Genomic DNA, 27,232 nt, shown 5'->3' with positions numbered 1-27,232 from the left:
CTGCTTTTAAAATGGGCAAACTTTGGAGTTCCAGTGGGAATAATTTTCACTTTGTGGGTGAAAAATGGGTAGTTGCATTTGCCTCCTTGTATATGCCTATCACCATTCCCTGCCTGCTCCCAAGTGCTGCGGTACATTGAAAAGTATTGTTCTGTGTACTATCTAGACGGATCGGTCCATACATGAAAAAACATAGGATATACATAAATACTCTATGTGAATACATAGACACAAGCATACAGAGTTTAGTACCACTCAGTAGAGCGGATGTGTGAAGAGATCAGTTCAGTCCATAAGAGCGTCATTCGGGAGTCTGGTAACAGCGGGGCAGAAGCTGTTTTTGAGCCTGTTAGTGCGTGTTCTCAGACTTTTGCATCTCCTGCCCGATGGAAAGAAATTGGAAGAGAGAATAACCCAGGTAGGAGGGGTCTTTGATTATGCTGCCCACTTTCCCAAGGCAGCGGGAGATGTAGACAGAGTCAGTGGATGGGAAGTGGTTTTGCGTGATGGACTGAACTGTGTTCACAACTCTTTGTAGTTTCTTACAGTCCTGGGCCGAGCAGTTGCCATACCAGGCTGTGATGCAGCCAGATGGGATGCTTTCTATGGTGCATCTGTAAAAATTGGCAAGAGTCAATGCGGACATGCCGAATTTCCTTAGTTTCCTGAGGAAGTAGACGCTGTTGTGCTTTCTTGGTTGTAGCATCGACGTAGGTGAACCAGGACAGATTGTTGGTGATGGGCACATTGAGGAATTTGAAGCTGTCAACCATCTCCACCTCGGCACCATTGATGCAGACAGGGGTGTGTGTAATACTTTGCTTCCTGAAGTCAATGGCCAGCTCCTTAGTTTTGCTGACGTTGAGGGAGATTGTTGTTGTTACATCTTGCCACAAGGTTCTCTATCTTCCTCCTATACTCTGACTCATCGTTGTTCAAGATCCAACCCACTACGGTTGTGTCATCAGCAAACTTGTAAATGGAGTTAGGGCCGTGTTCATATAGGGAATATAGTAGGGGGCTAAGTACGTAGGCTTGCAGGACTATTGCGGAATTGAGGACTATCGTGGAAGAGGTGTGTTTGTTTATCCTTACTGATTGTGGTATATGGGTCAGGGAATTGAGGATCCAGTTGCAGTCGGAGGAGCCAAGTCCTAGGTTTTGGAGTTTTGATATGAACTTGGCTGGAGTTATGGTGTTTTGAAGGCGTAATTGTAGCCAATGAATAAGAGTTTGACGCAGGAGGCCTTGTTGTCGAGATGCTCCAGGGATGAGTGTAGGGCCAGGGAGATGGCGTCAGCTATGGATCAGTTGAGGCTGAATGCGAATTTCAGTGGATTAAGGCATTCTGGGAATATGCAGTTGATGTGTCTCATGACCAACCTCTCGAAGCACTTCATAATGATCGATGTCAAGACTACCGGATGGTAGTCGTTGAGGCACATTGCCGGTTCTTCTTTGGCATGTCCTCACAGAACTTGACAGCATCCCTCCCACCAAGGATAAAATCAAGACCCATTTCACTTAAAATATACCATTGACCAACTTCTTTTGTCATGGTGGCCTGAACCTGATGAAAGGAGACCAACTGAAAGCTTACCAAACCAGCTTATGCCCATTTCCACTTCCATTAGTTGTGAGACATGTTTTTGAAGGTGTTGTTCTTCAGTAGTGAGTGAAGTTAGGAGACCATGAGTCCAACTTAGTGCTGGATAGTCAACTATAAATGTCCTTCTATCGCTACATAATTCAGCAGAGTTGCAAAATAAATTTTCTCACGTTGCGCTTAATTGTATCCGAGCCAGAATTTGATTCACCTAATAAGGCCAACTAGGAGACACAACGAATTATGAACTGAAAACTGCAAACGGATATAATCTGATTGAGCAAATGAATGAAATGCTAGAAGAAGTGATTAATGTAATGAAATATGAATAAGAATGGCAGACGGGAATATAATCGAACTAGGGAAGCACATGGAGTTGGAAACACATGGGATCCAAAACAATTTAGTGCTTAGGGCTGAAAGCAGTTCAGTTAACATCCACAAGACTGGCACGGTGGCACACTGGGTCGTTATCCATGAGGAGTTTGCACATTCTCCCCGTGTTTGCATTGGTCTCACCCCCACAACGCAAAGATGTGCAGCATAGGCTAAATTGTCCCTTAATTGAGAAAAAAATTAATTGGCTAAAATAAAAAAATAATCATCCACAAGACTGATCTTCACGTCAATTGGAAAAATCTGGAGAAACCAGGAACCCCCTCCCCCCATGCACAATCCCCCTCCAGTTCTTCGAATCATTCAGCGCCATGGCCAAGGGCTCAATCGCTAACGCAAAGAGCAGGGGAGACAAGGGGCACCCCTGCCTCGTCCCCCAGGACAGCCGAAAGTCCTCCGACCTCCTCCCATTCGTCAACACACTCGCTACTGGGGAACTGGCCCCACCCAGCTAATGAATCCCTCACCAAACCCAAACCTCCTCAGCACTTCCCACAGGTAGCTCCACTCCACCCTGTCAAAATCTTTCTCCGCATCCATCGATGCTACCATTTCCGCCTCCCCATCCGCCGAGGCCATCATCATGACATTAAGAAGCCGCCGCACATTGACATTCAGCTGCCTCCCCTTCACAAACCCCGTTCTGTCCTCATGGATAACCATCGGGACCCCATCTTCCACCCTCCTGGGCATTATTTTAGCCAACAACTTTGCGTCCACGTTGAGGAGTGAGATCGGCCTGTAAGGCCAACAATGGGGGGGGGGGGGGGGGGTCTTTATCCCGCTTCAGGATCAGTGAGATTATTGCTCTAGACATCATCGGGGGCAAAGCCCCCCCCTCCCTCGCCTAATTCAGGGTCCTCACTAGCAGCAGGCCCAGCAGGTCTGAGAACTCCACCGGGAACCCATCAGGTCCTGGTGCTTTCCCTGTCTGCATGCTCCCCAGCGCCTCCATCAGCTCCTCCAACTCGATTGGGGCCCCCAGACCCTCCACCCGCTCTTCCTCCACTCTTGGGAACTCCAGCTTATCCAGAAAGCGGTCCATCCCGTCCACCTCCCTAGGGGGCACCAACCGGTACAGCCCCTCATAAAAGGATCTGAACACCCCATTAATGTCCCTACCACTCCGCACCAGGTTCCCTCCTGCATCTGTGTCTCCCCCTATCTCTCTCGCTGCCTCCCGCTTCCGGAGCTGGTGGGCCAGCATCCGACTTGCCTTCTCCCCATACTCGTATACCGCCCCCTGCGCCCTCCTCCACTGCGCCTCCTCCTTCCGGGTGGTCAGTATATCGAACTCCGCTTGGAAACTGCGCGCTTCCTCAAAAACCCCTCTTCCGGGACATCCGCATACCTCCTGTCCACCCTTACCATTTCTTCCACCAACCTCTCCCTCTCAACCCTCTTTCCCCCCCCTCTGGGGCTGGTTTAGCTCACTGAGCTAAATCGCTGGCTTTTAAAGCAGACCAAGCAGGCCAGCAGCACGGTTCGATTCCCGTACCAGCCTCCCCGGACAGGCGCCGGAATGTGGCGACTAGGGGCTTTTCACAGTAACTTCATTGAAGCCTACTCGTGACAATAAGCGATTTTCAATTTTTCAATTTCTCCCTGTGCGCCCGAATAGATATCAGCTCCCCTATAACCACCGCCTTCAGCGCTTCCCAGACCACCCCAACTTGCACCTCCCCATTGTCATTAGCTTCCAAATACCCCTCTATACCCCTACGGAGCCGCCCACATACTTCCTCCTCTGCCAGCAGCCCCACATCTAACCTCCACAGCGGGTGCTGATCCTTCCCCTCCCCCAGCTCCAGGTCCACCAAATGCGGAGCATGGTCAGATATGACTATCGCCGAATACTCCGCCCCCACCACTCTCGGGATTAGCGCCCTGCTGAAAACAAAAAAGTCAATCCGGGAATAAGCCTTGTGGACATGGGAGAAAAAGGAAAACTCCCTACCTCCCGGCCTCAAAAACTTCCAAGGGTCTACCCCTCCCATCTGATCCATGAACCCCCTCAGCACTGAGGCCGCTGCCAGCCTCTTGCCCGTCCTTGACCTCAAACGATCCAGAGCTGGATCCAACACAGTATTAAAATCCCCTCCCAAGATCAAGCCCCCTTCTCCAGGTCCGGGATCCGGCTCAACATTCGCCGCATGAAGCCCGCATCATCCCAGTTGGGGGCGTACACATTAACCAAAACCACCCGCTCCCCTTGAAGCCTACCACTCCCCATTACGTATCTACCTCCACTGTCCGCCACCACACTCGACGCAACAAACGACAAGCTCTTGCCAACTAAAATCGCCACCCCTCGATTCTTCGCATCCAGCCCCGAGTGAAACACCTACCCAACCCAGCCTCTTCTCAGCCTCACCTGATCCGCCACCTTAAGGTGCGTCTCCTGGAGCATAGCCACGTCCGCTCCCAGCCCCTTCAAATGCGCCAAGACCCGGGACCGCTTCACCGGTCCATGCAGCCCCCTCACATTCCATGTGACCAGCCGAATCTGGGGGGTTGTCCCCCTCCCTCTGCGCCGGTCAGCCATAGCTCTCCCTCGGCTCACCATGTGCCCGCAGAACCCCCCAGGCCCGTTCCCCATGGTGGCAGACCCCCCTCCCAACCTCCCCCATCACCAGCTGTTCCCCTTCGGCCCTTGCAGCAGCAACCTGGTACCCCACCCCCTATTCTCCCCCCCCCCCCGAAGACCCCCCACCCACCCCCCCCCCCCAAAGCTAGGGCCCCCCTAGCTGCGTAACCCCTTCCATCGTACTTTCGTAAGTCAGTCACCTCCTGCTGACCCCAGCTGCTCCCACCATCCCAACGACCCCCCCCCCCCCCCCGATGCAACACAACCACCATTCCCCCCCTCCCAGTGCCGGCCCCGCCGACTGCTCCTCCAGCACGAGAAGAAAACCTGTGCTTCCATCCCAAACCACGCGGGAAAAAGATGGGCACATGACCCAGCGGGACCACGAACAGCTCCCCAGCCCTCCACCAGTGAAGAAACAAAAAAGCACCCAAATAAATAAATAACAGCCCCAAAAAGCAGAAAAGCAAAAAGGCATCATCAAACACAACCAATAAAAACGAAAGGATACCAAGGAGGACAAAGCCTCCGGACTATGTACATCATTCCCCAGCCCCCCAGTCCTCAGTTCGAGGCCAGCTTCTCTGCCTGGACAAAGGCCCAGGCCTCCTCCGGAGAATCGAAGTAGAGCTGGCTATCCTTGTAAGTGACCCAGAGGCGGGCCAGCTGTAGCAGGCCAAACTTCACCCCCTTCCTGTGAAGCACTCCCTTTGCCCGATTGAAACCAGCCCTTCTCTTCGCCACCTCCGTGCTCCAGTCCTGATAGATCCTGATCTCTGCATTCTCCCATTTGCTGCTCCTCTCCTTCTTCGCCCATCTCAGCACACACTCACGGTCAACAAAGCGGTGAAAACGGACCAGCACCGCCCTAGGCGGCTCGTTCGGCCTGGGCTTCCTCAACAGCACTCGATGGGCACCCTCCAGCTCCAAGGGTCCCTGGAACGACCCCGCGCCCATTAACGAGTTCAGCATCACAGCCCCTCCGGGAGGCCCAGAATCCGCATGTTCTTCCGACGGGAGTGGTTCTCCATCTCCTCCATCCTCGCTAGCCACTTCTTGTGGAGCGCCTCGTGCGACTCCACCTTCACTGCCAGGCCCAGGAGTTCGTCCTCGCTCTCCGAGGCCTTTTGCCATAGCTCTCGGATCTCTGCACCCTGAGCCGTCTGAGTCACCATGAGCTTGTCCAGCGAGGCCTTAAACGGTTCCAGGATCTCAGCTTTCAGCTCTCTAAAGCTGCTCCTGTGCCCACTGCTGCCACCCTGCCGGTTCCCCGTCCGCTGCCATCTTGTTTTTCCTGCCTCGCACCTTTCTCTGCTCCAAAGCCAATTTTTTGACCGCTCCGCTCCTGGTCCAGTCCATCCACTGGCAGATAAGCACAGTGGATGTGTTCCCACACGAGGAAAAGTCCAACCAGCACCGCTATGGGCCCTTAAAAGAGCCCAAAAGACCAAAAATAGCGGGAGCTACCAAACGTGCGGCTTAGCTCCGCATCACCGCAACCGGAAGTCAGTAATGACACGTTTAAAGGAAGGCTTACACACATGAAGGAGACAAGGGTAATCCGCTGTGTGTGTCGTGTGGGAAGAGATGATTGGAGTGGAAGGGGACTTAATAGCAGTACAAACCAACCGAGTCAAATGGCTTGTTTTTATGTTGTAATTGCTTTGAAATTCCATGTGATTAATAGGTGACCGTGTAGAAATTCTAAGGGAGTTAATAAACTAGAAACAGTAAATCTAGAAAATTACTTGAACTCGTTTGTGAAAATTGGACAAGGGAGCGTGAATTCAAATATTTACAGGCCCAAGACTGAACTGATAGTTGTAAATTCTTCCTCGTGCATGGGATGGACCAGAGTAGAACAAAGCCCTAGAATTATTTAAACCATTGGCTGGCACAATAGGGCTATGGGCGGACAATTATGGGGTCTTTCTGGAGAGCCTAAAGTGTATATTCAGCAAATATCCAGCATTCCGCAAACCGCTGTTCTCTCCACTGTTCTGACAAAAGGTCATTGACCTGAAACATTTGGTGCTTCTCCCCGACCTGTTGAACGTTTCCAGCATTTTCTGTATTATTCCAAATGAATTGGGATCAGTTCTGTTGTTGCCATCAGCATTGCCATAATATATCAATAATTGTGGTGGATAGACTGGTAACAAATCTATCCAAGATGTCGCATTGAGAGAGGTCATAAATACGGAGCAAGTGAACAAGGTGCACAGGGACATTGACAGGTTGAACAATATTTTGATATTGCACAGAAATGTTAAATCATGAAGTTGGGCGGGGATTACACACCAAAAGTACAAAATAAAGGGGGGCTATCTACAGGAGATTAATCTGTGGTTTTAGTAGAACACATCCTTATAACTATTGATGATTGCGACTGATGAAAAAGCTAGCTATATTTTTAGAATGTATAACATAATCAACTTTCAGTAAATAGTACCCTTCTACAGATAAATGTCCCCAGGCACTTCACAGAAATGCAGACATTAGATGGTGAACAAACGAAACAGGTGTGGGTGGGAGAGTTGGTTGGGACAACCAGGGGATAGGGTGCAAGTGCTGGAAAAGAATAGTTAGCTTGTACAAAACACTGATCTGATGAGTGTTGTGTATGTTTTTGGGCACCGCATCATATTGGGAATCATCTGGCATTTAGAGAATGCACAAAAGAAGATGCTGGAGGTCAATGGGAACCTTGATTTCTGCTTATCCAATGCTCCCCTGCCCAAATTCTGTCCTACCTATTCATCACTTCCTGTCCTTCAACTTAAAAAGTGTCACCCTTGTTTTAAAATTCTTCCATGGCCTCACCACTCCCCATTTCTGTTACCCCTTCCAACCCTGCCATGTCCCCAAACTTCTGTTCCTCTAACCCAACCATCTTGAGCCTTCTATTAGCAGCTACACTCCACCCATGCCCCAGGCTGTGGAATTCCAACCCCCAATCTCTCCACCATGTCAACTTTACCTCCTCTTTCAAACCTTACTAAAACTCCATCTTCTTGACTAAGTTTTACCTTATTTCCTTGTGATGCATTTTTCTGCATTTTAGGCACTTTAAAATGTACAGTGCAACTGCTGTCACCACCTTCCTGTGTCAGCTTCCTTTCTGCACCTAAAACAGATGGTTTATGTAACTGGGTTTCTTCCATTATTTCCCCATTATTGTTCTGACCTATACTTAAGATTTGTTTCGTTCAAAATTGCATATTGATTTCTTTTTAACCACTGAAGAGTCTTCTTGTTTCCTAACTAGATTTGTTTAGGAACAATTTGACCATTTCTGATCCATCTCTGTCGGGCTTAGTGAACAACATGATTTAATTGAATGGCAGAACAGGCTCAGCTGGGGGTGGGGTACAGAATGCTTATTTCTACTCTTGCGCAGAAAAGATTATTTTGCTTCAGCTTGGTAAACGCATCAGGTAACATGAGTACATAGTGATCAGTGTAAAATTGAACTAGAGATTAACAGTCTCTCAATCTCGGGATGAGGTGAATAGTAGAAACCCCCCCCCCCCCTCCAAAAAGCTGAAAATATGTCCGCCCCCCCCCCCCCCCCCCCCCCCCCCCCAAAAAAAACTGAATAAAAACCCGGTGATTATGAACTTTATGTATTGATCTACAGAATTAAATGTTCTTTAGAATATAATTTCCTTTGCTCTAGATTCATTTGAAATGTTGTTTATGGAACAATGGGTCAGATGGCTGGAAGATTAAATTGGCCTGCTAAATTTTAATTTGAATTGATGCCCTGATAGTATTTGCCAAATATTGAAGTGGTATGTTGCGGAAAATTCTGGAATGCTGCATTATTACAAAAACTGCTCATTCAGCATAGGTTAGTAAGAGCATAATCCAATCCACCGCAAACCCACTGTTAACAACTGAAATAAAGGACAGATGGGAATTTGATGGGTTTTGATACCCCTTACCTGGACTGGCCTACATGTGAACTCCAGACCCACAGCAATGTGGTTTACTCTTAAATGCCCTCTGATATGGCCCAGCAAGCCACTCAGTTCAAGGGCAATTAGGGAAGGGGAACAAATTATGGTCCAGCCAGTGATGCCCATATTCCCTGAACAAATATGAAAAAAATAGTGTTAATTGGGAAGGTAAATAGTTCTGTTTCTACTTCTCAAAATTTGTGGAAATGTACAGTATTGGGAAAGATGTATTCATAAGTTGAAAACCAGAGGTACAATTAGGTATGTCTTGCACCACTAGTTTTAAAATATTTCCCCAGGATGATTCAAGTAGATAAAATGAATTACTCCCTGAGCCATGGTCTGTTGGCATGCTGAAAGGCCATTTTGCAGCAGTATTTAAAATGAACATGACCAAATCCCAACCAAAGCATATTGATTAAATTTAGTATTGTTATAAGCACTTGAACAGAGGACAGTGAGCCATGCACAGATATCCACATGTAATTGAAGTGAGCTGGAATAGCTGATGGAAGCTGATTTTTATTGACCTGTTTTTTACTCTTTAAAAAATAAAGGGTAGAAAAATCAACGGTCTGTCTGCTTTCTTTGACTTGTAAATGACATGTGGTGCAGCACGAATAATTGGAACCAGTTCCTCTGTTTAGATGGGTGGGGTTACTTAGTCGGAGTCAAGGCAGCCTGCAGTATTTTAGGCATGGTTTTTCAATAGTGGAATTGGATGCTTAGTCAATGAAACCTGGAAGTGTAGGAGCCTCAATCAAGACTGGAGTCCTTCCCATTCCAGTTCAGATCATCCAACAAGCTAGTGTCAACAAGCCAGAAGGTGATGACAGATGGCTGTTTTAGTGACTTAAGCCAGTGTCCAGTGGCATACCATAGGGATGTGCTGGGTCCCCTATTGTTTGTCATTTATATAAACGACATTGATGGCTATGTGGAGGGGTAGGATTAGTAAGTTTGCAGATGATGCAAAGATTGCCCAGGTAGTTAATAGTGAGGTTGAGTGTCCTGGGTTACACAAAGATATAGACTGGATGATCAAATGGGCAGAAAAGTGGCTGATGGAATTTAACACTGAAAGTGTGGTGATGCATTTTGGAAGGAGTAATGTGACTAGGAAGTATTCAATAAATGGCATGATAGTGGGAAGTTCCAAGGAACAAATCTACCTTTTATGTTTGTCCATCGATCCCTGAAGGCAGAAGGGCAGGTTAATAGAGTGGTGAAAAAGGAATATGGGACACTTGCCTTTATCAATCAAGGCATTGATTACAAAAGCAGGGCGGACATGTTGGAGCTGTATAGAACTTTGGTGAGGGGACAGATGGAGTACTGTTTGCAAGTCTGGTCACCACATTGCAGAAAGAATGTGATTGCACTGGAGGGGATGCAGAGGCGATTCACCAGGATGTTGCCCAGGATGGAACATTTAAGTTATTGAGAGGTTGGATAGGCTTGTGCTGTTTTTGCTGGAGCAGAGAAGACTGAGGGGCAACCTGAACGAGGTGTACAAAATTATGAGGGGCATGGGCAGGGTGGGATGGGAGCAGCTGTTCCCCTTAGTTGAAGGGTCAGTTGTGAGGGGACACAAGTTCAAGGTCAGGAGCAGGAGGTTTAGGGGTGACTTGAGGAAAAACATTTTACCCAGAGGGTGGTGATGGTCTGGAATGCACTGCCTGGGAGGGTGGTAGATGTGGGTTGCCTCGCATACTTTAAAAAGTACCTGGATGAGCACTTGGCCCTTAGCCTTGAATGTTATAATGTGCCAAGTGCTGGCAAATGGGATTAGGTAGGCAGGTCAAGTATTTTTCATTTGTTAGTGCAGATTCATTTAACCAAAGTGCCTCTTCTGCACTGTATTATTCTGTGATTCTGTGCCTCAATTGGTAGGGTGGTTAATCTTGTTCTTGGGATCTTAAAGACCTATTGCTAACCTGTGCCTATTATCTCTCTAGGCATGCGTGTATAGGATGTGTTCTGCAACCAGCCATATAATCCTACAAGAACTCTGCACTCCTCCATATCTGGCTGCTTGTCCATCTCTCCAACTTCTTCCACCCTGTTATTTGGCAGCTATGTTTTCAGCTGGCTAGACCCTAAGCTCCAGTGAGTCCTCCCTAAACCTCCGCACCTCTCCTCCTTTAAGACCCTCCTTAAAAGCCTCCCCTTGACGAAACCTTTGGTTGTCAGTCTCCTTGTATTGCCCTGTTAATTTTTGTCAGATTCTACTCCTGTGAAACATCTTGGGATATTTTATTATATTAAAGGTGCTATGTAAAGGGTGCACAGATGTACAGTGATTAGCACTGTTGCTGATCAGCGCCAGGGACCAGGGTATGATTCCCGGCATGGGTCATTGTCTGTGGAGAGTCTGCACGTTCTCCCTGTATCTGCGTGGGTTTCCTCCGGGTGCTCCGGTTTCCTCCCACAAATCCTGAATGACGTGCTTGTTATGTGAATTGGATATTCTGAATTCTCCCTCAGTGTACCCAAACAGGCACCGGATTGTGGCAACTGGGAGATTTTCACAGTAACTTCATTGCAGTATTGATGTCAGCCTATTTGTGACACCAATAAAGATTTTTATTAAATATAAGTTGTTTTTGTTGCATATGCACCAGCAATAAAAGTGGAGCCAGCAGTGGTCCCTGGTATTGTTGTATGTCCCTTCATGGTGAAAGTGTGTACTCATGACAGTCAGTTGGAAACTCTGTTCAAAGTTTGATTCTAAGGTTTCCAAGGCGTGATAAGTTTTGTCGGTATCAGAAGTAAGGAACCGTTAGGAAAAAGTGAAACACAAGCAGGGGAGATAAGAATGCAGAAATCTCTTTTTTTCAATTAAGAATTTGGCAAACTACATTTTTTTTAAATTGGGGCTGGAAGCCTTACAGTTTGGTAATCACTGACATGTGACGGTCATCATATTTGTTGACTTAGACTGGCAGATCTGAAACAATTTAAACGGAGGTTTTGCTGCAAAATGAAATGCACTTTATTTAAAAACTGGAGGTTATGGGGCTGGTTTAGCACACTGGGTTAAATCGCTGGCTTTTAAAGCAGACCAAGGCAGGCCAGCAGCATGGTTCAATTCCCGTACCAGCCTCCCCGAACAGGCGCCGGAATGTGGCGACTAGGGGCTTTTCACAGTAACTCCATTGAAGCCTACTGGTGACAATAAGCGGTTTTCATTTTTCATTTATATTTTTGTGAATGCAAGATTATTTAATGTATTGAGTTACTTAGAAGTAAGTAACTTTTGATTAAGAGCTATTATCAGTGATTAAGAGTTCTTCCTTTCTTTTTTAGATGCTATGCCACAGAAGTGTCCAGAAAAGCATCTTTGGTTTAACTTCATGAAGGAGACTCCTCATCTTTGCAAAACACAGATACATTTTTCTGCCCTGGGATTTCTACATTTCTGTGGTGTGAAACACAGCAGTCCATGAGGCACATGCATCTGGAGACCTCTCAGAAAGAGCAATCTAAAGATGTGCCTCAGCAGGCTACAGGCCACGCAGATGGCAGCTTCCAAGGTACACCAACGAACGACTATCGCTTGGACTCTAATGATGTCATCTCTGAAAGAGGAGTTTTGGCAGGATATAATGAAAGTGAGGTTAGGTTTCAAAAAGTGTATCAACTTTCAATATTTTCGCACCTATCTAACTCTTCAAATAGCTTGGATCCGAGGAATTGCAAACAGGGTATTAAAAGAAATCCAACTGAACATCATCCAGACCTTGAACTCACTCAGAAAAGAATCCACGTGCACTGCAAAAATTCTGCTGCATTGACTGAAAGTCTAAATGCATCTTATTGTGGAACGGATAATGGCAATCTTTCTGAAAAGGCTGTAGAAAAGACAGGTGACTGTACAGATCAACGGGATATTAGTTTCCATGATGGAGACCCAGTTATGCATGGTTCCGCACAACACTTTTCTCACAGTGGTTTGCACGTTATTGAACATAAAGGCTCCCATGACAGTGTCTTGATAGAAGATGGTGGGACAGGTTCACCTGGAAATAAATTAACACCAACAACACCATCCTCGGAGAAAGAGATCCAACCTATTATCGGCACTGGGCTGCTCTCCTCTGAGAAAACACCCTTCTCCTGTGGACAATCGAGTACAATCTCTGCCAGATGTACGGTAAAACGAAAGCTGCTATCGCCGACAAATGCGTCAGGGAAAGAGATGTGCTCTGGGGATGAGAGCCCACCTGTTGCAAAGAAATGTAGGATTCAGCTAGTTAATTCCATCCCAATTTCTTGCAGAAGTACTGATGCCAAAGCAGCACCTTTCTGGAATCATCTACTTCCATCCTCAAGAGATACAGCTAAGGTTTGTGATATGGCTAGGATCTTAATCTTTGCCAAGTTATTATGATTTCTAATGGAGCCTTGCTTCTCAAATTCATTAATTAATGCAAAGAAAAAGTTTAAAACTGCTTTCTGTACAAAGTTGTCTTCCTTCAGCATTGGCTTTTTCAAAGTCTTGTACCTGGTTGACAATATTTGTTTTAACGGTATGTAATTTATCTTATGAAAATTTGGGGCGGGATTTTCCAGCCCTTCACGCTGATGGGATCTTCCAGTCACGCTGAAGTCGACCAGGATTCGAATGGCTCACTCCGCTGAGTAGAATTGTGCCGTAGCTGCATTAAGTTTATCTAAAATAGTTTCCTCGCTTGAGCCATTATAGAATCCAACCCACATTCGTCTAATGAGAGCAAGTCCCTGGCCAGAGTTACTGGAAGCCAGGGTTCAAGAATTTGATTTAAATTTTATGTGCGTTCTGCAAAGGTGACCAGATCGATGGACTTTTGTCTCCTCTCTCACTGATGTTTTATATAAGGGGATGGGACGTTTCGGCGTGGCCAGTTCGGCGTGGCCGATTCGGCGGGGCCAGTTCGGCGTAGCCGATTGGAATGGGACGTTTCGGCGTGGCCGATTTGGCGGAGGAGTTTTTCGGCGGAGGGACGTCAAATTAGTTATAGTCGCAAAATGTTTGTGCAGCCCATTTCTTGTATCTTTTCCTTCCAGCCGCCTCAGATATCGTGTTTGTGCACCAAACCGGGTCTGACTTTACACAGCCGGTGTTACTGAAGATATTGTGACTTTACACAGCTGGTGTTACTGGAGATATCGTGTTTGTGCACCAAACCGGGTCTGACTTTACACAGCCGGTGTTACTGAAGATATTGTGACTTTACACAATGTGTTAAGTCAGACAGCAGTGTAGATCACTGGGCAGCTGCTTCAATATATTCAGTAACACCGGCTTTCTTTAAGAGACCCGGCTTGGTGCACAAACACAATATCTTCAGTAACACCGGCTGTGTAAAGTCAGACAGCAGTGTAGATCACTGGCGAACTGGTTTAATGTTGGTGCCTTTCTTTAAGAGACCCGGTTTGGTGCACAAACACGATATCTGAGGCGGCTGGAAGGAAAAGATACAAGAAATGGGCTGCACAAACATTTTGCGACTATAACTAATTTGATGCCGAAACGTCCCTCCGCCAAAAAATTCCTCCGTCGAACCGGCTACGCCGAACTGGCCACGCCGAATCGGCCACGCCGAACTGGCCACGCCGAAACGTACCAAACCCTTTATATAAATACACCATGACACCAGAAAGAATGTTCCCGTTGGTGAGGGAGTCCAGAACTACGGGTCATAATTTGAGGATAAAGGCTGTGTGAGATGAGGAGAAATTTCTTCACCCAGAGTGAGGTGAATTTGGGGAATTCATTGTTACAGAATGTAATTGAGGCCAAAATGTTGTGAGATATCAGGAAGGAATTAGACATAGCTCCTGGTGCTAAAGGGATATGGGAGGGGGGGGGGGGGGGGGGGGGGAAATCAAGATATTGAATCTGATGATCAGCCATGATCATAATGAAAGGCAGAACAAGCTTGAAGGGCCAAATGGTTGTCTCCTATTTTCTATGCATATGTATGTTTCTAACATCTTGAAGTTTTCTTGCCATAATTTTTTCATGAGGTGGCACAGTGTTTAGCACTGTGCCAGAGTCCTGGGTTCAATTCCGACCTTGGCTGACAGTCTGTGTGGAGTTTGCACGTTCTGCCTGTGTCTACGTGGGTTTCCTCTGGGGGCTCCAATTTTCTCCCACAGTCCAAAGGTGTGAAGGTTAGGTGGATTAGCCATGATGAAATTGCCCCTAGGTGACGTTACAGGAATAGGGCAGGGGAGCGGGCCTAGTTAGGGTGCTCTTTCAGAGGTTCGGTGCAGATTTGATGGGCCGAATGGCCTCCTTCCGCACTGTAGGGATTGTTAGATTCTCTGAGCTTGAATCCTCACATCTCCATACTCTTCCATCTCAACCACAGCGCAGAAACTACCTTAATGATCAGCCATATTCAAGTGACTCCAGCATATTATTCTCACTAGTCACCTTTAATATTTTCCAAAGTATTTGACATGGTTAACGAATAGAAGCATATGGTATCATCGGAACAGTGATGGCCTGGGTACATAATTGGCTAAGGAATAGGAAGCAAATTGTGGTGATGAATGGATGCCTTTCAGGTTAGAGAAGTATGCAATGTGATCTCCCTTGAGTCTTTATTAGAATCAATGCTTTTGTGTTTCTTATGACCAGATGGGAGGAGTGCGAAGTTTCTCTATCCCCACTACTGCACAGGTTGCACCATGAATATACATGTTTAATTCCATTACCAAAATGGCCAATTATTTATCTTTGCTACGCTAAGACCCTGAATGAAAGAGACTAATCTAAGGGTCAACACAGCGCTCATGCTCTGCAAGGACTCCTCCAAGACCCTCATGGATTACCGCCAGATCACCCCATGCACCCCACTGGATATCCAGCATTTTCCACCTGATTGACGACTCCAGAGGTTCATCATCTGCCTCCGCTCAGCATGTTTCTGGTCTCCATCATTCCTGCGACTGACGGCGCTCTGCGCACACCCTGCCTCCATAATCTGCTCAAGTCAGCATGATGTGCCCTCACCACTGTGCACTGCCAACTGAACCAATGGGCTCTGTCCACCAATGTACAAGCATTTGCGCTGGTGCTTGGTGCAGAGCGAGAATATGCCAAAGGTGCATCTTCCATGGCTGCCTGCTCTGGTGTCAAAGAAGGGTTATTAGTCTCCTTGCTGGCATTGGTAAATGACTCACCTGAAGGATGAAAACAATCGGCCAGAGTCAATTTCCATGATATGCTGCCCAGTGCAGTTGATATCAATGGCATCACTGGCTCAGTGATTGAACATAGAACATAGAATTTACAGTGCAGAAGGAGGCCATTCAGCCCATCGAGCCCACACCGGCCCCTGGAAAGAGCACCCCACTCAAGCCCACAACACCACCCCATACCCGTAACCCAGCAACCCCACACAACCCCTTTGGACACTAAGGGCAATTTAGCATGGCCAATCCACCTAACCTGCACGTCTTTGGACTGTGGGAGGAAACCGGAGGTCCCGGAGGAAACCCACGCAGACACGAGGAGACTGTGCAGACTCCACACAGGCAGTGACCCAAGCTGGGAATCGAACCTGGGACCCTGGAGCTGTGAAGTGACAATGCGAACCACTGTGCTACCGTGCCGCCTGAAGTCCTTATGAGGGATGAGACACCCATACATTCTTTTCAGCCTGTCTCGCGTCTGCCCTCTGGGCTCTTACCTTCCTCAGAGATGTCAGCCTCTCCATGACCTAATGAGCTCCTTCCTGCTCGCAATCTATCTCCAGGGCTCCTAGTGCATGGCTGGTTAATATTGCCAGGTTAGGCGCCCCACCACCAATGACAGATTTCTGTGTTGTTATGGCCATGTTTCTCCTGTTAGTAAATACGGAGATCCATTGAATACCCAACGCTCCATCTCCAGCACCATATCAAACTGTGTCCCAGCGAGGCATGTAGACATTCCCCACCCCTTTGCACACATAACCCTTTTGATGGATCCAGGACTTCAGATCATCCCTCCAGCCTTAACACACATGGGCAAAGGACACCCTTCCTCAGTCCTCCCCACACTGAACGATGCTCACTCAGAACTCTGCTTTGCCATGTGCAGAAGATTGTTGAATCTTTCCTGGCACTGGATCCACTTGCCCTGGATCATGTCATGCCCAATGACCTTGGCTGCCGCCTCTGCCCAGGTTGTCTTGATGAGGAGGGGAAGCCTCCTCCTTCCATCTGTTGTCATGAGGATGTCCCTCTTTGTTGTCACTGTCTCCACAAGGGAATACAGGCACTCGTCAGAGAAACGGGGAGCTTGCTGTCCACCTGAAGGTCCGACCAACTGGTGTGTCTCCCTGCCACGGCCATGGTGCAGACCACCTTCGGCCTTGCAAGTTGTGTTCAACGGCCTCTGAAAGCCGCTTTTAAATTTGTGCCGGGCCAACATTGGACCTAACCCCACTGACCCTGTCCGGACGTATTTCATGCTGACTGCCACTTGAGTTGTAATTTTTCTCAGGTGGGATTGGGAAATGCTTCTGTTTCCAGTCCCACTTACCGTGCGCACACATCGCAGGTTCTGCAAACCATGCATACATGGTTTGCAGACTCACAGATGTTTGAAAGTGACAGGACTAGTTGATGGGTAGTTTTGTATGGGATACTTAGCTTTGTAACTGGGGCATTGAATACAAAAATAATCAAGTCATGCTAAATGTTTACAAATCTCTGGTTTAATCTCAGATGGAGTATTGTATACAATTCTTGGCATCAGACTTTGGGAAGGGTGTCAAGGCTTTGGAAAGAGTACCGAAGAGGTTTACCAGGATGATACTAAGGATGGGGTACTTGAGTTAAATTGAGAGACTGGAGAAATTGGAATTGTTCTCCTTGGAGCAAAAAAATGTTAAAGCGATTCCTAATATCCAATACCTAATATTCCTCGTATTCAAAATTTGGAGGACCTTTTGAGGGCTGTTTCCTCTGGTAGGTGGGTCAATAACCACAGGTCATAGATTTACTTTCCATACAGAGGGTTGTTCAGATTCTGTTTGCACTACCTGAAAGGATTGTGCAACCATATTTCCGTATTTTATGAGAAATTTCAAAAGATAATTGGAGATTATGTATTCACAGGCTTGTGAGGAGAAAGCTCGACTTTGGGCCTAAATTAGATAATTGTTTTCATACATAGGCATGTTGAGCCAAATGGCACCCTTGGGGCTGGTTTAGCACAGTGGGCTAAACAGCTGGCTTGTAATGCAGAACAAGTTCAATTGCTGTACCGGCCTCCCCAAACAGGCGCCGGAATATGGCGACTAAGGGCTTTTCACAGTAACTTCATTGAAGCCTACTTATGACAATAAGCGATTATTATATTATTATTATATTGTTGATCATGGCATCCGTCTCCTCTGTGGTCCACTTCTGGGGGAATACATTTGCATTGTTCTTTCCCATCTTTGCTAATATAGCTGGCACATCTCAAGCAATAGGTATCACCTCTTGACATGGTCATCTCTGGCATCATTCCAAGTTCATTAGTTGGCTGCGTCCTTTTCCTGACTTGGATATGTTCCTCAGCAGTATTATTCATGGGCATGATGCGATTTTCCACATTACTGGAAGCACCTGGCTCTAGTATATAAATGTTTCCCTTGGCTTAATAAATATCTCTATGCTGTCCTACTGCCTGCCCAATGTTAAGTTCTAGATGAGCCAGAATTTTCTGCAATTGAATTAGGAAGACTAAAGCCATTCATTGTATTCACCCTTTGCCAAAAACACAATAACCTTGCCACAACAACCTCCTTTGTGGCCAGCGAGGAATTAAAAATTGGGGTCAGAGCTCCTCTAATTTCCTCCCTTGCCTCCTACAACAGCTTGGGATACAACTTATCCAGACCTGGGGATTTGTCCACTTTCAAGCCCACCAAAGCCTCCAATACCACCTCATTCCCAATGTCAAACTGTTCAAGAACCTCAGTCTTTCTCTCAGAATTCTGTACTTGCATCCTCCTCCTCCTCCTCCTGGGTGAAGACAGATGTGAAATACCTGTTCAACATCCTAACAAAGGCCTCTGCAGATTTGCTCCCTTTGTATCTGCTAAAAGCATCTCTTTTTTTCTTATCTCATCCTGAATATTCCTAGATATGCAGGGTTCTCTGGGCTTGTTGCTCCTACATTCCATCCTAAAGGGAACATGTTGGCCCTGTACTCTTCCCGTTTGCTTCTCAAATATCTCTGACGTAGATTTCCCCACAAGAAGTTGTTCCCAGTCTATTTTGATCAGATCATGTCTTATTCTAATGAAATCTGCCCCACTCCACACCTCCAATCCTAAAATATTTTTGCAGATCATCTTTTTACTTTTCCATAACAAACTTAAATTGTACTATGTTATGATTGCTTTCATTAAAATGCTCCCCCACTGCCACCACGAACAGCTGCCTAGCTTTGTTCCCCAGAATTAGATCTAGCACTGCACCGTCCCTTGTTGTATCTTCTACGTATTGACAGAGAAAGCTCTCCTAAATACATTTCAATAAACCCGCCTCCCTCTGCACCCTTTACATTATGACAATCCAAATTAATATTGGGGAAGTTGAAATTCCCTAATATATAATTACCCCATTATTATTTTTACACACATCAATGAATTGTCTACATATCTGCTCCTCTATTGCCTGCTGACTGTTTTGGGCTTGGAGTACATGCCCAGCAATGTGACTGCCCCATTTCTCTTTCTAAGCTCGACTCACAAGGCCTCATTTGAAGACCCTTCCAAGGTAAAGTGTCTCCTTAATTAATAATGCGACACCACCTTCTCCTTTACACCCTCTTTCCTCTAGTCCCTTGAGCTGTGGTGTGATCACCTCTCTAAACAAGCTATCCACGTAAATCTCAGCCTTGCAGAAGTGTCACAGGGTCTCCAGCCACCGCTCGAATTGCAAAACCTGGAGCTCAAGATTCTGCAGTTGGAAGCACTTTCTGCACATGTGGTCATCTGGGATGCTGGGATGGTCCATGACTTCCCATATGTAAAGGGTAACACATTCCACAAAAATGTAGCAGAACCTTTGCCTGTATTGGCTGTACCCATGGGTAGTAGAAACTTTAGCCACAGAACCTCATTTTCTTTATTCCTACCTAAGAACATCTTTTCAAAACCTTCCACTTTAACCAGAGAGCATTAATTTTAGAGCAGGGAGGTGATGTTGGAGCTGTACAGGACTTTGGTTAGGCCACAGCTAGAGTAGTGTTGAGTTCTGATCACTGCACTCTGGGAAAGATGTGATTGCACTGGATAGGGCGCAGAAAAGATTTAGCAGGATGATGCCTGGGATGGAGCATTTTTGCTAGGAAGAGAGGCTGGATAATCTCAGATTGTTTTCTTTGGAGCAGAGAAGACTGAGAGAGGACCTAATTGAAGTGTGTAAGATCGAGGAGTAGGGACAGGGTGGTTAGAACAAAGAACAGCACCGGAACAGGCCGTTCGGCCTTCCAAGCCTGTGCCGATCACGTGTCCTATCTCGACCAACCGCCTGTATCCTTCTCTACCCCGTCTGTTCATGTGTCTATCCAGATAAGTCTTAACGGTCGCTAACGTATCTGCCGCAACCACCTCACTTGGCAGTGCATTCCAGGCCACCACCACCCGCTGTGTAAAAAAAAAACTTCCCCGCACGTCTCCACTGAACCTACCTTGAACTTGTGCCCCCTTGTAATTGTCATTTCTGCCTTGGCAAAATGCCTCCAACTATTCACCCTATCTTTTCCCCTAATCATTTTATAACTTCTATCAGGTCACCCCTCAGCCTCAGTCTCTCTAGGTAGAACAATCCCAGTTTATTCAATCTCTCCTCATAGCAGCTGTCCCCCTTAGTTGAAGGGTAAATTAAGAGGGGGCATAATTTTAAGGTGAAAGGCAGGAGATTTAGGGGGAATTTTCTTTTCACCCAGAGGATGGTGGGAATCTGGAACTCAGTGGAGAAAGAAGGGGCTACCGTTTCGAGCCTGGATGACCCTTTGTCTGGATGATGTATTGCAAAGAATGTCATAATACTCAAGGCTATGGGCCAAGTGCTGGGAAGTTGGGGTTAGTGTAAATTAGAGTAGTTTTTTCTATTGGTACAGGCTTGATGGGCCAAAGGACCTCTACTACATGATATTTTTATAATAAAGCAGCTATCTAAACTAGAAGGATTTTAAATTGATTAACAAGAAGTTTTTAGTACATTTATGTACCTGTCCTTCAGTATCCAGAAGTATAGTACTTATTTCAGAATTAACAATGATTTGATCAAATATGCAACAATTTATCAGGTAATTGAGAAACTTCTCCGATATTTAAAACTCACCAACAAGTATTTTATCCAATTTTCAGAATTAGTATTGCGTTCATAGAATCCTACAGTGCAGAAGGAGGCCATTTACCCTGTCAAGTTTTCACTGCCCTCCAAAAGAGCACCCTACTTCAGCCCACTCTCCTGCCCTATCTCTGTAACTCCAAAACCCCACCTAACCACATCTTTGGACATTAAGGGGAAATCTAGCATGACCAGTCCACTTTGGACTGTGGGAAGAACCCAAAAGCACCTGGAGGAAACCCACGCAGACTCTGAGAGAATGTGCAAACTCCACGCAGACAGTCACCCGAAGCCGGATTTGAACCCGGGTCCCTGGCACATATTGCTGAAACCACTGGCGGAATGATACTTTAATCAGAAATGCATATTGAAACAAATCTTCTGTGTTAGCCCATGATCATGTGCAGAGTGGATTTTTTAATACGTTGTTGAACATCTGGGGCATTTGTGGAGTAATCATTTAGCATTTCTATGATATTCATCGATATATTTAAAGTTTTAAAGGCAGCACATATAATTAAATAGGAACCCCCTTTCTGGAATCAAAACCGGAGCATATCGCTCCAAAAGTAAGAACAGCTTTCATTTAGATGAGAATTGTTCATGAAACATCAATTGCATTATTTCAAGTTCATTGCCGAAGAACAGCAATTCGTTTAGTTCTGACAATCAGTTGTGATTTGGATAAGAGGATATTCAGTTCAGGAAGTATGAGTAGGCAAAATAAAAATCCTGGAAGGGAACGACTCAGCAACAATTTGCAATATCTGCTGCACGACTAGCCAGGGACAAAAGATATCCAACTTCAAGGTATCCCGTAGTGCTGTGGCGTAATGTCTGCTTTCTCTTTACACTAGAATTCTTCTGATTGCATCAATGCTGGCAGAAGGTTAAAGAATGGATTACGGCTGAAATCGTAAGTAGACTGCAAATTATCTTTGTCTGTATCTGCTAATAATGATTAAACTGGATACAGTTTAATTACCCCTTTTCAGAAGCGATTGTACTTGTGTTATATTAGAACATAGAACATAGAACGATACAGCGCAGTACAGGCCCTTCGGCCCTCGATGTTGCACCGACATGGAAAAAACTAAAGGCCATCTAACCTACACTATGCCCTTATCATCCATATGCTTATCCAATAAACTTTTAAATGCCCTTTTAAACAGCATATTAAGAGCTAATCATTTTTATTTTGACCATATTAATTTATTATTCAAGTATATTTACGCCAGCCTTGACCCTCACTCCTGAGTCAGAAGGTTGTGAGTGGCAACACTTATTGCGTTACTGAAGATGTGCTGTGCTATCCAATGTGTTTACATTTGGAGAGGTATTAAACCAAGCATCCTTCTCTCTCAAGGGGATGGTCCATGGCACTATTCAAAGAAAAGCAAGGCTGTACTTTCTCTGTCCAAGCCAATATTTATCCTTCAGACAACTAAAGTATTGTTGTTTGTGGGAGCTTTATGTGTGTACATTGGCTGCTGTGTATCCTGCATTATAAGAGTGACTACATTTCAGAAGTCCTTTATTGACTGTAACGCACTCTGGAACATCCTGTGGTCGTGAAAGGTGGTACTCCAGTCCAAGTCTTTATTTTATCTCTAACATACCATGTATGGAAAGGCCGGAGCAGTTCCTATTCTTCAAAACTTAAGCAATAGCCATCTGATCTCATCTTTTCCCAGAGTGTCTGATTCTTTGCTACGCTGCCCGTGCCATCTAAAAAATGCAAGATTATTTCTCTTGTAACTTCACGGTGTTAATACAATTGAGTAAGCATTTCACTCCACCCCTTTCCTCGGGCCCGAACTAGTACGAAGTTCGGATATGTTGGATCTGAGATTTCTTACTGTCAAAATCCAGGCTTTGAAATATGTCAACTGCAAGAGTTCCTTTCCCACAATGGACCACGACGATGGACCGTGGGGCCTAAAAATTTTCACACAGCGCAAATTCCATCAGCGTTTCTCTTTAAGAAGAAAGAGGCTCGAAGAACTTATTCAGTCAACAATTCCAAAAATCCTACTGTGCTTTGAGGACAAAGATCATAGAATCTCTACAGTGCAGAAGGAGGCCATTTGGGCCATCGAGTCTGCACCGACCCTTGGAAAAAGTACCCTACCGAGGCCCAAGCCCCGACCCTATTACCGTAACCCACCTAACCTTTTAGACATATGGGGACAATTTAGCATGGCCAATCCACCTAACCTGCACATCTATGGACTGTGGGAGGAAACCGGAGCACCCGGAAGAAACCTATGCAGACATGGAGAAAGTGCAAACTCCACACAGATGGTCACCCGAGGCCGGATTTGAACCCAGGTCCCTGGCGCTGTAGGGTAGCAGTGCTTACCATTGGACAGGATGGTGCAAGATGTCACTATTGTCTCCCTTTTCTCATGAATAAAAAGTAACTTGACAAAAAATCACAAAGAAACAGTATCTAGTCTAATTGGAAAAAACGAGCAAGTAAACGAGCAGGGGCTGTTTAGCTCGCAGGGGCTGTTTAGCTCACAGGGCTAATCGCTGGCTTTGAAAGCAGACCAAAGCAAGCCAGCAGCACGGTTCGATTCCCGTAACAGCCTCCCCGAACAGGCGCCGGAATGTGGCGACTAGGGGCTTTTCACAGTAACTTCATTTGAAGCCTACTCGTGACAATAAGCGATTTTTCATTTCATTCATTTTCATCCATAATTGTTCCAAATTTAGGATCTTGCTTTACATTTCTGGCAGCAATAGTAGTTTTAGATACTTCAAACATGTTGGTGCTTAGGATGTGCCTGCACAATATCAAATTATGCAATAGCAGAAACCAGGCATGTGGCAATTGTATCTCTGTGATCTGAACTGAATGTTTGCTTTTCAGACATACCAACAATGCCCACCCTCTGATTACCTTTGCAACTTTTCAAAGGTGAACCAAACAAACACTTGGTGAAACATGGCCAGATATCCATTGTTAAGTTGCTTTATTTCACTGGCATTACAGTGTAATGGTGATGGGCAGATTGATTTGCATCAATCAATGCTACTTGACTAATAATATGAATCCAGCTTCACTACATCAATGGGTCATCTTGCTTCGCTTAAACAAAATCACAAAGTCCTCTTCCTGAATGCTCCACCTTCTGAACATAGCTAAAGCTTGACCTTTTGGTTTTCAGTTTCAAAAACTGTCCATATTTGTTAATCACTGCCAGATCGGAAGCCATCCTGCAGAGTGCATGGGAGCAGGGACTCCTATGGGGAAGCTATCAAAATAAAAAAATATACTTTTCCATTTCTATTAGTTTAACAGGGATTTGTTCCGACACTAATTGCAGAAACCTTTCTAAACAAAACCTGGTTACTTGACAAAGTAGTAAGAACACCTTCAAACGACGGAGGTCGAGGGCGACCTGATAGAGGTCTACAAAATTATATGGGGTATGGACAGAGTGGATAGTCAGAGGCTTTTTCCCAGGGTAGAGGGGTCAATTACTAGGGGGCATAGGTTTAAGGTGCGAGGGGCAAGGCTTAGAGGAGATGTACGAGGCAAGTTTTGAACTCGCTGCCGGAGGAGGTGGTGGAAGCAGGGACGATAGTGACATTTAAGGGACATCTTGGCAAATACATGAATAGGATGGGAATACAGGGATACTGACTCAGGAAGTGCAGAAGATTTTGGTTTAGACGGGCAGCATGGTCGGCACAGGCTTGGAGGGCCGAAGGATCTGTTCCTGTGCTGTACTTTTCTTTGTTCTTTGATGCCTATATTTTACTCTTCAGGAGACATCTACGGAGTGCGTTTGCAGGAGAATCCAGCAAGTTTTCATCGCGAAGCAGCACAAGTCCTTCTATTAGCCGTTCTTTGCTTGGAAATTTTGAGGTACAATTACACAATGTTGCCAACTCTGGCGAATGTGTTCTCAGAGTTCCATCAGATGACTTCCCCTGCCAATCCAAGGCTGGGCATAAAAAAAGTGATTTATTTATTTCCTATTTTTTTAACTCCTTCCTAATTGGTAATCACTAACCAAGGGCATAACTAGAAATGTGGTTTATCCATCTGCTGGGATGGGGAAAATTAGCGCTTTCTTGGTTCTGGTTTGCTGCCACTCCATTCACTTATTACAATGAGAGCCTGACACTTCAGCTTGTGTCTGTGAAAAGCCGAAGAGCAGAATGGGACAGAAATATCCCTACCTGTGCAACACTATGCAGTGAATATGCCCTCAGTGCATACTGGCAATCCAGTCTACCAGTGGGTGGTACATGTGTATAACCACCTGTGAACTATGTGGTCATAGAATCCCTACAGCGCAGAAGGAGGCCATTCGGCCCCTCGAGTCTGCACCAACCCTCGGCAAGAGTACGCTACCCAGGCCCACAGTCCTTCCCTATCCCCATTACCCCATCTATCATTTTGAACATGAAGGGACAATTTAGCATGACCAGTCCACCTAACCTTTGAACTGGTGGCCAACGGTTGGTGTGCTACAATTAAAAGGCTCAGTATTCCCTTGAAGTAAACTCCTACCGTGAAGCAAACCCTTACCATGATTGGAACAACAAGTGCAACGAATTAGGCAGAGTAGAATGAAGGAAAATCCGCAGCCCCGTAGCTACAGAGACTGAGTACGAAGTATAAGATGTACTGGAATGTAAAATAAATCAGTTTAATTATTTTTTTCTGGTCTCATCTCTCAAGTGTCTGATGCATGTTGAAAATACTGAAGTACAAAAGAGCATGTACAAAGATCACAATATCCAAGCAGTTCTCATTCTTATGCAGCCTTCCAGTGCCCTCCCCACACTGCCCCCAGCCCCCAGGGAAGCACTGAAAGAAATAGGTGTTGTGAAAACTACTGGATTCAGTGGTTGACTGCTGTTGTTTTATACTCTGTGAAGATTGCCTGCTGTTATTTTACTGCTTCAAATGGACCCAGTATAAAATGAGGTCAGAGTCCGTTTGCAATTGCCAAAGGAAGGGAATGTCCAATTCATCCAATTTTTCTGCATATCGTATAAAAAGTGGTATAGTTAACAGGTTGTATAATTGCTATAATTGAATAAACAGGCTGAATGAGTCCTACCATTGCTATAATACTGCAAGTTGTCCCAGTGTCTTGCGTTATGTTGCCGGAGTAAGCAAAGATGTACGCATTTTGATGCAATGAAACTCATTTGTTTTTTATAATATAAGAATTATAACACAACATTTTTGTGTTAATGCCTTTGATCTAATTTCAGGAATCCCTGTTAAAAGGCAGATTTGCACCATCAGGAAGAATTGAAGGTTTTACAGCTGAACTTGGAGCAAGTGGATCATACTGCCCACAGCATGTAACACTACCTGTGGATGTGTCTTACTATAACATTTCTGAACACAGTGCCCCGTCACCATTCCTGGTGAGAGAATGCCTTGTGCGTATTATGTCTGTTCGAATTGAAATTAGAGACACGTCCTTCCCAAAAGGGAAGAAAGTCCCCGGGCGAGAGCGTTTAGCCACGTGTTTCTCGGCACTCGCAGTGCCAAGAAATACATGTCTATTCAACGCGACTCACTTTGAATAAGGGGCCTATACGGAAACATGTGGCTGAGGCCGTTTTTTACAATTTGGGATCTCTGCTCACTGTAACTCCCATTGTAGCGAGAGATTGGGACGCCATCTCCAAGGCCCCCAATACCCATGACGGGCAACCCCGGCCCGATCGCAAGCACACCAAAATGTCAGCTTCGCACCTAGGCAATGCCAACCTGCCACCCTGGCTGTGCCCCTGCCAGCTGGCTGTGCCAGGGTACCCAGGTGGCACAAGTGTCAGGGCACCACCCTGCCCAATGGGCATGCGGCTGGGGGCCTCCGATTCCTTTGGAGACCCCCACGAGTGCAGTTCAGTCTGGTCCCCGTTTGTGGGAACCAGTACCAAATGGCGCTCGTCTGAGGTCCCTGAGGCAAAGGGATTGAATCCCAAAGCCTCAGATACTCAAAATCTGCACATAAGAGGAAGGCTTCCTGCCTCACTCTGATATGCAGATTTGCCAAAATGTGATCCCGCCCATTGTGGGTGGATTCACCTTGCAACATCGTGCAAGATTGCATTGAATCTCAATGCGTTGCGAGCAGGGTCTCCTGACTTTCAATGGCTTCACTCCACCAGGACGAGCTGCTTTTCCAGCACAGCGTGGCCAGAGGATCGCGACCTAGGTGTCCACTTTGCCTCCGTTGGTAGCATGTCCACTTTGCCTCCGTTGGTAGCACGCTTACCTTTGAATTAGAAGGTTGTGCATTCAAGTTCAACACTCGAGCAGCGGTTCCCAATCTTTTCCTTTATGCTGGCCACAGATCATCATCAAAG

At 46.0% G+C, this 27,232-nt stretch overlaps 1 protein-coding gene across 6 annotated transcripts in view; it reads left to right on the top strand.

The window, feature by feature from the left end:
- The window catches only part of LOC119962768 (protein FAM214B), a 195,086-nt gene that overhangs the window by 140,897 nt on the left and 26,957 nt on the right, over positions 1–27,232 (top strand). For 5 of the 6 annotated variants that reach the window (XM_038790800.1, XM_038790801.1, XM_038790802.1 and 2 more), the window contains 4 exons: positions 11,861–12,899; positions 21,742–21,800; positions 24,662–24,761; positions 26,126–26,284. In XM_038790800.1, coding sequence (XP_038646728.1) covers positions 11,997–12,899; positions 21,742–21,800; positions 24,662–24,761; positions 26,126–26,284 — 1,221 coding nt within the window. In that variant the 5' untranslated portion in view covers positions 11,861–11,996. Of the gene's footprint in view, positions 1–10,509; positions 10,661–11,860; positions 12,900–21,741; positions 21,801–24,661; positions 24,762–26,125; positions 26,285–27,232 lie in introns of all 6 variants that reach the window. The other variant, XM_038790803.1, reaches the window with a different exon arrangement.

The sequence above is a fragment of the Scyliorhinus canicula genome, chromosome 3 (assembly GCF_902713615.1).
Source record: "Scyliorhinus canicula chromosome 3, sScyCan1.1, whole genome shotgun sequence".
In the NCBI taxonomy this organism is placed as follows: Eukaryota; Metazoa; Chordata; class Chondrichthyes; order Carcharhiniformes; family Scyliorhinidae; genus Scyliorhinus; species Scyliorhinus canicula.
The sequence above is the reverse complement of the archived record's forward strand: the minus strand, read 5'-3'. Positions and strand labels throughout refer to the sequence as shown.